At 42.7% G+C, this 13,465-nt stretch overlaps 2 protein-coding genes across 2 annotated transcripts; one reads left to right on the forward strand and one right to left on the reverse strand.

Moving 5' to 3' along the window:
• The first annotated feature begins 746 nt into the window (after positions 1-746).
• glipr1a (GLI pathogenesis-related 1a) lies at positions 747-6,574 on the forward strand. Its single transcript, XM_005742658.1, has 6 exons — positions 747-994; positions 1,602-1,850; positions 1,962-2,074; positions 4,326-4,411; positions 6,107-6,133; positions 6,302-6,574. The coding sequence occupies exons 1-6, from the start codon at positions 824-826 to the stop codon at positions 6,451-6,453; spliced, it is 798 nt and encodes a 265-aa protein (XP_005742715.1). The 5' UTR covers positions 747-823; the 3' UTR covers positions 6,454-6,574.
• Positions 6,575-7,696: 1,122 nt separating this feature from the next.
• Positions 7,697-12,865, reverse strand: krr1 (KRR1 small subunit processome component homolog). Its single transcript, XM_005742659.2, has 10 exons — positions 12,741-12,865; positions 12,046-12,221; positions 11,138-11,272; positions 10,868-10,993; positions 10,473-10,556; positions 10,121-10,177; positions 8,742-8,912; positions 8,537-8,614; positions 8,323-8,419; positions 7,697-8,190 (listed from the first exon to the last, which is right to left on the reverse strand). Exons 1-10 carry the CDS (start codon positions 12,814-12,816, stop codon positions 8,030-8,032), a joined length of 1,161 nt encoding a protein of 386 aa, XP_005742716.1. The 5' UTR covers positions 12,817-12,865; the 3' UTR covers positions 7,697-8,029.
• Positions 12,866-13,465: the final 600 nt, after the last annotated feature.

Raw genomic sequence — 13,465 nt, forward strand, 5'->3', positions numbered from 1 at the left:
GCTCAGGGAGGGGCGGGGCCATCTGCTGTGATTGGTTGGGGTGAGAGAAGGAAGACAGGATAAAGACATGCTGTGGAAGAGAGACAGGTTAATAACAGATATGATTTAATGCAGAGAGGTCTGTAGAATGAGCTCTGCAAAAGCCAGACTGAAATTTGTCAGGATATTGGGTTTGACGGTATTTTTGAGATTGGCCTGTAAGCATTTGGCAGCATTTTTAAAAATAAGCAGGGACTTTACCAGACACCGGTCAAGTGTCAATTATGGTGAGCACACAGGGGCCGATAGACTGGAAGACATTTTTGAATAACGATGCAGGTAAAATGTCAAGTGAGCAGGACGATGCTTTCATTGAAAACGACTTTTACCAGCTCTGGTAGTGAGATGGGTAAGAAACGTTCTAAGATAACAGGCCGAGCTGGAGAAGGAACCGACTATGCAGATGCTGATGGGGAAATTTTTTTTTCTTACATCACTATTTCTTCTAGAAAGAAAGAAAAAAAATGTAAACATGGCACACAGGCCAGATCTTGTCTGAACATGTCAGGATAACTAGGCAAATATTCAGAGAAAGTAACAAATTCAGACTTCAAAAAGGAGAGAAGAAGCATAAATGAGCCACATCTCTGTTTTATCTCAGTTTAGCAGATTCTTTATGTATGTATACATGAACCATTCTGAACATGTTCTGGTTTCTTAGGTGTTGTAAGAACATCCTGTTCCTCTTCAAAGTGTAATTTCCTGCAGCAACTTGACAGATGTCAAAGCGACAACAAACCACAACATCACCGCTTTAGCTTGTTTCACTTTACTGATCTGGAGCATGGCGAGTGCAGTGGAGAGGTTGCTGTGGGCCTGCATTATCCTGGATTCTGGTGTGCGCTCGATTTCACTGCCAGAAATCAGTGATTTGAAATTCATTGAGGAATGTGTGAAGGAGCACAACTTGGCGCGGTCATCTGTCAGTCCCCCTGCTACCGACATGCTGTACATGGTACGTGAAGAAATGGCGTTTGTTTCCTCTCTCTAGTTCTGGAAAGCAGTAATAAAATCACAGTGAGTAAGCAGTGATAGAAAAAAATGACTTGTTCATGTCTTCTGTGATCTGTCTGCAGACTTTGTTGGGAATGAGGAGGTGAGGGAAAGAAAGTTATTAAAGCATGTACAGTTGTACAAAGCTTCATGCAACACATTCACAAAGCAGACTTGACGTTATTAAGCAGAAGTCAGAGGAAGTAATGTAAAAGACAGACAAAGCCACCGATAGACACAGATAGACAAGATCTTCGCTAAGTAAAGAAATAAAGAACAGTTTGGTGACAACAAAACTGTGCAATAGATTGTACTCAAACTGCCTTTCTGGCATGGCTAAAGTGCACTGCAAATGTTGTGGCAAAAACCTCGCCACAAGTTTGGAAGTCGACTCAGCCATTTGACTTTTTACTTCTGCTTGTGTATCACAAATGTAATGTACTGACTTAGAAAAACAGTGAGGAAGTCAGAAATGTGTATGCACGAAAATGAAACTAGCGTGTTAGAAAAAACTGAATTAACAAAAGATGAGGTCTAATGCTTCAAATCTTCTGTATCTGCTTATCCAGACGTGGGATGAGGCCTTAGCCATTACTGCAAAAGCGTGGGCAAAGCGCTGTATATTTGATCACAACATTTACCTCAAAGATGCTTCCCGCGTGCACCCTACCTTTCCCTCTGTGGGAGAAAACATATGGACAGCCTATCCACCATCACAATTTAATACAGCAAAAGCCATAAAGAGATGGGTGGATGAAGTAAAAGACTACAGCTACCAAGAGAACAGCTGCAATAAGGTTTGTGGCCACTACACACAGGTATGTGACCTTTCTACTGCACGCATATTGTGGGAAAAAAAAGAGAAAAAAGTGAACCATGATTTTTATATTTTTCTGCATGTGACACTTTAACCTCTTTGGTCTTTGCAGGTTGTGTGGGCCAGCACCTACAAAGTTGGATGTGCAGTACAGCTGTGCCCAGATGGCATCAAGCACTTCACTAATGAAAAAGGTGTCCTCTTTGTATGCAACTATGCCACAGCGTAAGTTGAAAACATGTTTAAATAACACAGTGAAATTAGCAAATGAAAACTTTTGTCTCAGCAGGTCATTCTGGGCTGCCCTGAGTGTCATGTGAAAAAAGGAATTTGTTTATACATATGTGTTATGCCGCAGTCAACTCATCCGAAATGCTGCTGTGAGAGTACCCACAGGAACTAGAGCCAGGGTGGAAACTCCAGGCCTCGAGGGCCGGTGTCCTGCAGGTTTTAGATCTCACCCTGGGTCAACACACCTCAATCAAATGGTTCGTTCGTTACCAGGCCTCTGGAGAACTGCAAGACATGTTGAGGAGGCCATTTAGCCATTTAAATCAGCTGTGATGGATCAAGGACACATCTAAGACCTGCAGGACACCGGCCCTCGAGGCCTGGAGTAGAAAGACTGAGCATATCTCTCCCATACTGGCTTCTTGTCATTGGCTCCCTGGCCCCGTCTTATCTCAAAAACCTTATGAAAAGTTACCTCCTTTGACAGTATCACAGTATCAGCTTAAAGCACTTGTTGCTGCTGAGTTTGCATATTTTGCTGTGGAGTACAGCCAGACTTTTGACTGCTTCGCCTTGGGCATTTTTAATCTGTAGCTCTGCTCTAAAAGAATGTACGTACTTGGGCCCGCCTACTATCCTTGAAAAGGTAAAATGATTGGCTAGAATTCAAAGTGTGTGACATCTCAGGGAAAAAAAAGCACCGAAATAAAGCACCAAAATGTGCGCTGCTTGTCGGTCTGGTTACTACCGTTTATGTCAGAAGCGGTGCCACAATGGCACTGGATACGGTACCCATCCCTAGTCATAACTTCTTACCTGAAGTTCAGTTCACCTGACGCTCGGACCGGCGGCCACCTCGGGTCTCTGCTCCTCCTGCCTAACCTTTCCCTCATCCACCTGCTGGTCTCTGTGGAAGCTCCGCCATAGCCACCACCAAACAACTGAGTTATTTTTACACACCGGCCAGCATCTGGACAATCCACCACCTTTCATTGTTTATACCGTTACAAAAAAACCCCCCAAAAAATCATCGGCCCATAAAAACGAAAAATCGCCATCGGCCCACCGGGCAGATGCCTGGTGGGCCGATGGCCAGTCCAGCTATGGTCTCTCCCTAACAATGTGATGCTGGATGTCTGCCGTTCTGAAACTCCTGTTTGCAGAAGACAGACTACAAAATCTTACCTGGGACAATGTGTTCTAACCCCGTTGTTTTATGGAAGTCATACAAACGAAAATAGTCTGTAAAAATATCATTCAGTATGATTCAAAGGCGAAATTTTAAAGACTAAGGAAAGTTTAGGGCCAGTCTGCAGCAGCACAAAGTCTTCTTTTGACATTAAAAGCTGCTGGATTCACTAAAGAGGCACAGTGTTAGTTGTGGAGAGGAGTATTTTTGCCACTGGCCTTATGTTGTGTAAGAATTTCACTTTCAACTAAATATTGTTTTAATAGCTGGGACCACATCCTCATTTAGGTTTGACAGTGCTTCTAGTAGTTAATGGCCGATGCTTTGAGCCTGAATTGAGGCTCCAGTTTGGGGAAAGCCTCAGAGGGGACTGGTGGCTCCTGGGCCAGGCAGATCCTCATGTACTAATGAGAAGTGAATGAACTGAAAAAGGGAGCAAGGGTGCAGTTACAATGATCTGAGACACTCTTTTAAAATAATGTCTGTTGTTTTTATGAATGGCCACAATTAATTATGGGACAGTGTTTTCTCCTCCCCTTTCATAAAGGTCCAGTGTATCCTATGCTAAAGGAAGCATGTTTTTAGCAAGGATGTTTGTAGCTCCAGAATTGGAACAGCTCTTAGTATGGATGCCACACAGATACTCACAGGTCACTTCTCTCACTTTTAGGACCCTCCCTAAGCAGCATGGACTGTTGGAACGAACCCACTGTGTGTTAAGTTATTAATAATCTTTGGCTCTTTTCCATAGTTTCACTTTTATCCTGTCCTTCTCCCCTAACCTTTTTTGAGGTATAAAGAGGTTACTATAAGCAGAAAGTACTGAGAAACAAATTAATATCACTGATTTATACGTTTTTCTGGGATCTTTTGACAATAACAATGAAAGAAAGAAACGTCATCTTTAAAATGACCCTATGTTGAAGCAAGCAGATGTGTGTGTGTGATAACGTGGGAGGCGGAGGTAAGATGATAAGGGGAAGTGAAGATAATTCCAGAAATTTTCCACCTAGAGTGTGGTGAGGTGACTGAGCCTCTGTTTCTTTTCTTTTACAGGGGTAATATAATCGGACAGCACCCATATGCATCTGAGGGGGGAGCCTGCTTGAGGTGCAGTGGCACTTGTGAGAATAAACTCTGTCGTAAGTATCAAGTGTCTCTGGTTCAGTGTGAAAAGTTGCTGCTTATCTTCAATCAAACCACAAGTTCAAATTTCAGCCCAGCTCATTTTAAAGATGTGAAAATTCTGATTAGAAATCAGCATGGATATTAACTCTTTAACACAGTGGGCCACAGTAATGTTCTTGCTGTCATTTTCACAAACCTACAGGATTCATGAATCGTGTCCTGTGTCAGCGAATGTGAATCACTGTAAATAAACAAGTTCATGCTTGCTGTCTGAGGGTTGTAATCTGCAACCTGGAATGTTCACCGTGCATGCTGCCCAGGCCCTCTGTTATAGGAAAACACATGTAGGGTGGTGTGAAGGAGCTCCAAGAGAAAAACTCTCATCCCTTCATCAAAAAAGCAGAATTCTGACTAAAGGAGGCCAAAAACGTCAGAGTGTTTTCTTGGAAGTGACACTGGTTTTAAACATTTTTAAAGTATTTAATAATAATATAAAACCCCACTTGGACTGCATGTATCCCCTGAAACTAAAAAGAGAAAAGGTATGACATAAAAGCTGGTGTAGGACAAACTTATAAAAGACCAAACAAAAAGAAGGAAGCAGGTGGAGGACGGGGAGCACCTAATCTTCCACCATGACTAACCCCCTTATCTTTTTACCATGAACCATGAGGTCCGTTTTACATCCTCCCTTTAAATGACCGTAACTGTTGCAAAATTCAAATGGTTTCAGAAAAAAGAGACAAGCTTCATGGTGATGTTCACTTTAGCACAAGGCAATCACAGGGTAGTGTCTGAACAGAGACAGGGAACTCCGCTCCACCCAGGTTTTGCTTCACATTTCTGCAACTCCTCAACTATTTTGGGCTCGAGAGAAAATTACATTTTTTTCCTATTATTTTATAACCAAAGTCACTAAATAAGTCCAAGTAGCCTGTATGCTACTTGGATGATTAAGGATTAATGAATGAATGACGGGGAGCACCTAACCAGCTTCCAGTTTGGATTCAGGAGACAGACACTATCTCTACTTTTAAGATTAGGCTTCAAACTTTCCTTTTTGCTAAAGCATATAGTTAGGGCTGGACCAGGTGACCCTGAATCCTCCCTTAGTTATGCTGCAATAGACGTAGGCTGCCGGGGATTCCCATGATGCATTGAGTTTTTCCTTTCCAGTCACCTTTCTCACTCACTATGTATTAACAGACCTCTCTGCATTAAATCATATCTGTTATTAACCTCTGTCTCTCTTCCACAGCATGTCTTTTATCCTGTCTTCCTTCTCTCACCCCAACCAATCACAGCAGATGGCCACCCCTCCCTGAGCCTGGTTCTGCCGGAGGTTTCTTCCTGTTAAAAGGGAGTTTTTCCTTCCCACTGTTGCCAAAGTGCTTGCTCATAGGGGTCATGTCATATGATTGTTGGGTTTTTCTCTGTATCTATGAAGCGCCTCGAGGCGACTTATGTTGTGATTTGGCGCTATATAAATAAAATTGAATTGAATCTTCCACCATGACTATCTTTTTATCTATCTATTTTGGGCTCGAGAGAAAATTACTTTTTTTCCTATTATAAGTCCAAGTAGCCTGTATGCTACTTGGATGATTAAGGATTAATGAATGCGGTAAAATACAGTTATTACTCACAGTCATTGAGTTTACATCTTAAAAAATGTCACCTTGTTCTCTTGTGTCTTAATGTTGTTGCAGGTAGTCCTGAACGTGATTCACAGAAAAGTAAGTCTGATGGTGATTAAGCCAAAAAATAATAGCAGTGAAGGGTAAGGTGTAGCTCACATGGCTTTAAAAGTCCACAGCTGAAGTTTGTCAGTGTGTAGTAATGAAGTAAGCAGCACATTCCACTGCACTCAGAATTTGTCATAAAAACCATTTTTGCATTTCCAGGCTACAACTGGAGCCCAGACTGGGACACCTCGGATACCAGCAGCTCGAGCTCTGTCAGCGTTCTGATCGCTCGGCCGGTTGCCCTCAGCTTCACTTTCATTACAGCGTATGTAGTCCACTACTTCTACCCTGATGCATTCTGCTATGAATAAAGCAGCTTGGCCTGAGCAACACTGATTTCCTTTAAACATTAAGCAAATTATTCTGTCCATGTGAGGCTTCGGCCCAAAAATGTAACATGTATGAAAATTAATAAAATTACTTTTATCTCTGCTTAATTATTATCAACTATCAACTCCACTATCAGTCTCACATTATAGCACCAACAACAAAGTCAGTGCTCAAAAGTAATCTTTCATTTGACAGCACGTTTAAGGTGGTCAGGCCAGAGATGAATGGCCAGACCGCTACGAGCTGATGACAACAGTGACTCGGCCACGCGTTCAAACCGGGGCGTGCATAAGAGCATTTTTAAATGCACAACACAAACCTTGTATCAGTTGGGCTCCAGTAACAGCAGAATGGGGGATTTGCACCATTCATGTACAGACAAGCAACTGTGTGATGCTGTCATGTCCAAGGACCAAGATCTGTGGTCACTAGGTGGTCCAGCACGTGGTTAACGTCCACGATACTCTCAAAAGTATTCGCTCATCTGCTTTCACACACATATGAACTTGAGACTTGAGTGACATCCAGCTGCAGAGTGGGGGGCACAGTTAGGCTCAGTGGGTGAACAGGCGACCATATGGCTTATAGCCAGAGAGCAGTAGGCCTGGGTTCAACTCTTCTAGGAAGGCTTTCCACAAGGTTGAGGAGTTTTATTTTAAATGGGAATTTGTGGCCATTCTTCCAGAAGCCTTTATGTGAGGTCAGACACTGATGTTGGATGGGAAGGCGTGGCTCGCTGTTGCTAATTCATCCCAAAGGTTTTCTGTTGGACTGAGGTCAAGACTCAAGTCAAGTTTACTCACACCTCACTTGCTTGTCCAGGTCTTTCTGGACCTTGCTTTGTGCACTGATGCACAGTCATGTTGGAACAGTCCCTAAACTGCTCCCACAAAGTTGGGGCCATGAAAATGTCTGTAGTGATCGACTCTAAAGAAAGATGGTGATCTCTGCGTACTCTGCGCCTCGCCACTTTGATGTAACACCAATCAACAGTTTACTGTGAAATATTTAGGAGCATAGCATTCCTGAGAGCAATCCATTCTTTCACAAATACAGGTAGAAGCAATCTGCATGCCCAGATACTTGACTTAATACACCTGTAGCCATGGAAGTGATTGGAATGCCTTATTCCCATTATAGTGCAAATCAAAGAAAGCACTTCAGAAGGCAAAAAGGGTCCAACCCAGGCCTTGAAAGGTGTGCCTAATAATGGGTGTATTTCTTTAAGGTTTTGAAGACTGGACATCTATGGTAACACAGCAAAAATGGAAATTAAGGGAAATGTAAGAAAACAAGACCTAGTTTATTTAAAAAAGAAAAAATAACTCCTTTAATTTTACATTTTTTCCCTCTGGAAATAATTAATAGCAAGCGAGTCAAACAGAAGGAAAAAACCAACACATTCCCGTCACTGTGTAACACTGTAAAAAGGAAAGTCAAGACAGACGAAGCATCATCCTGATCCACGCTCTACACATTCACTGAAATTCTTCTTGCTGTGAGCTCAGAGTCTTTTCTCTGTCCAACAAGTGCCACAGCACAGGGAACAGTGCACAGTTAGCCTTTGCTTTTCGCTTTGTTGCTCTTCTTCTTCTTCTTTTCAGTGGTGCTGCTGGTGGGAGGTGCAGGGTTTAATGGTGGAGCACCCAGTTTCTTTGTTTTGGCTTTTTTTACTTTGTCCTTTATAGCTTCGATGTCCAGCTTGCCTTCTGTAGGAGCTGTGGATACATAGATGAGACAAGAATGGACAAATTAAGGGCAAAGCTATACCAAGTGCTCAAGCATCCAGGTTTTTCCTTTAATTTGTCACTGCTAGGTTCTGAGATCAGTGCTTGTTTTAATATTTCTACCTTTAGCAGTCTTCTTCATCAGCGGCTTCTCTTTAGGAGGAATGAAGGCTTTGTTCCGCTCTTCTTGCTTCTTGGTCAGTGCGGTGGCCTGTTTCACCTACAAAGAGGAAGGAAGTTTACAAAGGCGACGTTACACAATGCTTGCTTGCTGCCACTGAAACTCGAAAGCAGCCTGAAGAAAACCGAAAGAGACAAAGCCACCATAAATTCTCACCTTGATTTCTTCCATCTTCTTCCTTTTCTTCACACTCTCCCGCAGGAAGAATTCTCCTGTGGCCAGCTCCTGGTCAACCTGCATAGGAAGTCCACATATTTGAAACGTACTTTAAATTGCCTCAACATGCAATTTAGTCTCAGCGGTTGTGTGTGTTTGTTATACATTAGAAACACTGAAATTCTTCAACCATGCTTCCCCTGACCTTGCTCTCTGGCTGTGGAGGAGGGAACGGGGTGTACTCCTTCTTCACGCTCTTCTTCTTGGGTTCCTTGCGCTTGGCAAGATTCTTGTGTCGGAACTTGGGCAGAAAGCGCTCCCAGTTTTGCATCCGCAGTTCGGGGTCTTTGGACAGCTCCCGTTTGATCATCAGAGTCTGATGGTTGCAGCCGTGGGTGGTGGTGATGGAGGGGCAGAACAGCAGTTATAAAGATGCAATACTTTGGTCATGTTGTGTATTTACACCTTATGTAGTGACTGCAGTAAAATGCTGTTTTATTAAAGACTGCACTGTGCAAAAGTCGCTTATTTCGTTTTTTGCTAGAAAACTGGGAAATAAGTGCAGCGGTAAGTGGAGGGATTTACTGAAATGTGCAAACATAAATGGAAACCAATGAAACCAAAGAACATTTCCAACAAGTCAACGTCTCAGAGGAAATTCCAAGGCTCTTCTTTTGTTCCTTTCACAAGATGATCCCACACAGTTTGAATAGCACTGATCTGCTTTTCCATCAGATATGCTTTTACTGCATTGGCAGTGAGTTTGAGATCGCTGTCATGTCTTCCAGATGGTATTGCATGACAGCTCAGAATCTGATGGTATTTTTCTGCAATCAGCAGACCACCACCAATTTTGACGAGACCTCCACCACTGAAACCACGACAGAACCTCCAGTGTGTTTTACAGACGCTGGAAACTCTCTGTCCTAACCTCTAATACGAACAGGAACATTTAGAGTTTCAATCCATCAGACCTGTTGACATTTTTAGTTCAGGGCTTGTGTAATTTAACCCTTTTTCCCAGTTAATTTCCCTTAAGAATAGCTTCTTCAAAGCCTGGAAGGTTTTCAAGGAGGCATTATGTTGATGCCTGAACCAGCTCAACTTTGATGTTCTGTTCAGGAGGAATATTTTTCTGTTGTAAAATATTGGAAAAACATTCCTGTGAAAATGATCAGGTACCTCGACTGTAAAGGAATGAGGGAAGAAAAGACCCCATGAAAAGAAATGTAGAGCTACTATTCACACTTTTACAAGAAAGTCTGGCTCCATGGAAGTAAAATATATTAAAATGATGGCTGGCTAAAGACTTCTGCACAGTGCTGTAAGCTGTAACTACTGGTTAGGCAATTTAAATAACATTCTGTGACTCATACAAAACAGGAAGTCCTATTTTAAATAGTCAGCTCTGTGAAGCATGCGCTTTCATGCCCTCAGCTCTGGGCTGAGCCAACCTTGGCGTGCAAACCCAGAGAGATGGACTTCAGTCAGGAAATCAAGAACAAGGATGGAAAACATCATCACTGGGCATAAATGCAGCGCAGTTTCACTCTGACTATTGTTTCTGCAGCAGTTTGAACGCACCTTGATGTTGTAAATGGGATGAATGTTCTTCATGGTGTCCAACACCACTTTACGAACCTGAAAAGCAGAGGCAGAAGAAAATCATAAATGCTTCAACATTCTTTGCCTCATTACAGTCACCATCAGGTTTAGCTAAACCCAAACTGAAGAGCGTTTGTATTACACCAACAACTTCTCTCTTTTACTCCCACGCATGAACCCACACAGTGGGCTCAGATGTTTAGCTGTCAGGAGGTTCTGTATACCCTGATGTCACAGGATAAACAAACACACTAAAGTAGTCAGCGTAGGCACCTTTTCATTAATACAACTGATCTTATTATGTTTAGTCGCCCATTACTGACAGTCTTACCTCCTTTAATCCGCTGTAGGGTCCCAGTGCAGACACCGTGTTCCCCTGCACCATCACATAGCAGTCGGTCAGTAATTCCAGTGCCTGCAGAGAAGCAACAGGCAACATGAAGCACACAGACAGAACTTCAAAAGAAATCATCTGTTAACGAGAGTTGCAAAGACACATGGGCCGATAAATGCTGCCACCTACTGACGTTGATTCAAAAGTACACAACACAGACTTGTTTACATTGCAGACTGGTGAAAATCAGTGACACAGACGCACAATTCATGATTTAGAAACAAATTGGATTCTCCTACTTTTTCCTAACATCCATCACAACACTCTGTGGAAGCCGTGATTAACTTCAGACAGAAAGACCTCAGAAAGCTGGACTCTGGTGTGAGACTCACCTTTAGGGTGGAGCCTTTGGGGCCAATGAGCCGCTGCCTTCGCTTCACAAACCGCTCTCTGCTCCTCACCATAGTGCCAATTTTGATGATGTCACAGGCGATGTCATCCTGTAATATTCTTACAGCCTGGAGGCAACAACACATCACCGAGGTATCAAAAAGTCTGCATCACTCTGAGTGCTTAGTGACAGCAATCACACACATACTCCAAAACATTAAAGGATGAAATCTACATGTTGTGCATGCTGCAAACTGGCACAGTACTGTTACCTGTTCAAATGGCACACTCCTCGCCAGCAGCTTAATAAGATCTCTGGCTCTCACAATGGCATAAGGGTCAAAGGTCTTCTTAGTGGTGCAGACTGTCATGCTGCCTTCTATTAGGTCCAAAGAAGGTTTAATGTGCTGAGAACAACAACAAATGATTCAGTATGTGAACAGCTCAGGTCGGCAATTCAGCCTCGTAAAGCTGCCAATGTAAGAGCCAACTTAACACTTAACTGTGAGAAAATGTTACAGAGGAGAGAAATAAAACCAAAATAATGTGTGATAATAACTGGGGATGTGGCAGTGTTCAAAATGAATTCAAATATAGTTCAGCTGTAGGACTTTTTGACACTGTGGACCGTGGCCTTTGCTGAAAGATACAAAGAGCTTACAAAGCATCAAAGAAGTCTCACTGCTTAAAGGTGTCGTGGGCATCTTTAAGCAGTGACACATTCCACAATTTCCAAGGCATTAAACATATGCTGACCACACAACCTCTCAGGAGGTTGTGTGGTCAGCATATGTTGTTGTAGTGATTTGGCCGAGTAAAAGAACACAAACTAACACATTTGGACCACTAGTGCTGAATTTCTCATTTCTATTCCTCCGCTTACAAGATTTCAGGGTTTTTTCATTTGAACTTACAGGTGATAGGTCACAATAACATTTTAAAACCCTGAAATAATTCATCCTGGAACCTTTTTTACATTGTAAATCTGTTAACAGGGGAGTGCAGACTTTATATCCACTATATGTGTACATTAATACAAGATAGCATACAACCTGATTAGACTAAAGAAAGTGGTAAAAATAAGGTTGACTTCCTTCATTGAGCTACATTATAATTGAGATACAGCTGACAGACAAGTATTATCATCTGTGTTCAGTGCAAGCAGCTTGTTCTGACTCACCACCTCTCCTAAAGCCTTCTCCACCAGAGGCCAGCACTCTTTCAAGTAGGCCTCCCTGTACTTGGGGAAGAGGGTGGCAAAGCTACTCTCCTCCAGCAAACCGCGGGGGTTATCCTCTTTGGTGAACAGTGGCTCCTTCCATCCATCGGGAACTGTCAGGAGTTCGGATTCATCCACTGCAGGACGCACGTGAAGTTACGTTACTACAACGTTACTACAACGTTACTACAACGGAGGCATGGACTACCAACACGAGGTATACTTAAGCAAAGGGAACAGGGTGAGTTAGAGACAGAATATTGAAAAGATATACTTAGTCCACTGACTAAAATAAGACACGTTTGAAATTCTCATCATCGACGTGTTCCCCTGGCTGAGGCGACTCAGGCTGCAGACTTTGGAAACGTGTTTGAATCCCGGCAGGTAATAGCTAGCTGCCCGGCGTCAGCAAACACTTGTCAGTTTAAGTATGTGAAAAGTAAATGTTCGGGTTATTTTTCTTGATGCGACCATTTAGCGAGTGAGGGTAACTGCACTCACCAAACAATCTGTTTACAACGCGAGAGCCGCCATGCTAGCAGAACTCCAGCATGGCTCGCAGCCGTCGTCTAAAGCTGGGAAACAATCCTGTTGTTCACGCGGGACGGCTCGCTGGTGTCACTTAACCTCATCTGACGCGAAACAATCAAACTCACCTTGGCTTTTAGTCTTCTTCGATTTTTTCCCCGTTTGCTCCTCACTCACGCCGTCACTGGCTGTGGAGGACGCCATTGCTGAGAAGAAACGGAAGTGACGTACAGTACTCTTCCTGGTGCAACCTGGAGCGTCTACTAAAATAAAAATAAAAGCTTTCTAACATCTCACCTGTTTGTTTTTATTCAGGCAAACGTGGATACCATTTTTAATGATAGAGCGATTAAGCTTGTGTTTCTGTCATGTAGTGATTGTGCTTAACTGCATGAAGCTTACTGTGTGAATGCTGTAGGCATTCTGTGTGTGTGTGTCCCAAATTAAAGGTAAAAACATACACACACTCTGACACACAGATGCAAACGCACAGATAGATTCCTTGCATGCGTCTTCAGCATTACTGGGTTTCTGCAGCTCCTGTTTTTCGTGTTTAATACATCCGGCACACAAGCAATTAAACACTATGAATCTGTTCCACAATATTTGCAGTCACTTTACAATGGGTCACTTTAAAAAGGCAGTCACCAATATAGCATTTTGACAGTATTTGAATAAAACTGTTTCCTGTAGCCTAAATACGTCTCTGTACCTGAATAGAACCAAAGCTTTTTCTCATAGGGTTAATAACATGTCTACCAACTATTTCACGTCCACATTACTGCTGAGAGTTATTCCAAAAGCTTCCTTTAGTGGCTCTTCATCAGAATATTTATTTACTTGTTGACATGAA

This window comes from Pundamilia nyererei, unplaced genomic scaffold (assembly GCF_000239375.1).
Source record: "Pundamilia nyererei isolate P.nyererei 1_Seehausen unplaced genomic scaffold, PunNye1.0 scaffold00122, whole genome shotgun sequence".
Classification (NCBI taxonomy): domain Eukaryota; kingdom Metazoa; phylum Chordata; class Actinopteri; order Cichliformes; family Cichlidae; genus Pundamilia; species Pundamilia nyererei.

Coding starts and splice junctions, on each gene's coding strand:
- glipr1a (XM_005742658.1), top strand. CDS start 824: ATGGCGAGTGCAGTGGAGAGGTTGCTGTGGGCCTGCATTATCCTGGAT. Junction 995..1,601: donor CTACCGACATGCTGTACATG/GTACGTGAAGAA, acceptor CTGCTTATCCAG/ACGTGGGATGAGGCCTTAGC. Junction 1,851..1,961: donor TTTGTGGCCACTACACACAG/GTATGTGACCTT, acceptor TGGTCTTTGCAG/GTTGTGTGGGCCAGCACCTA.
- krr1 (XM_005742659.2), bottom strand. CDS start 12,816: ATGGCGTCCTCCACAGCCAGTGACGGCGTGAGTGAGGAGCAAACGGGG. Junction 8,913..10,120: donor ATCCCATTTACAACATCAAG/GTGCGTTCAAAC, acceptor TGCAACCATCAG/ACTCTGATGATCAAACGGGA. Junction 8,615..8,741: donor CTCCACAGCCAGAGAGCAAG/GTCAGGGGAAGC, acceptor CTTCCTATGCAG/GTTGACCAGGAGCTGGCCAC.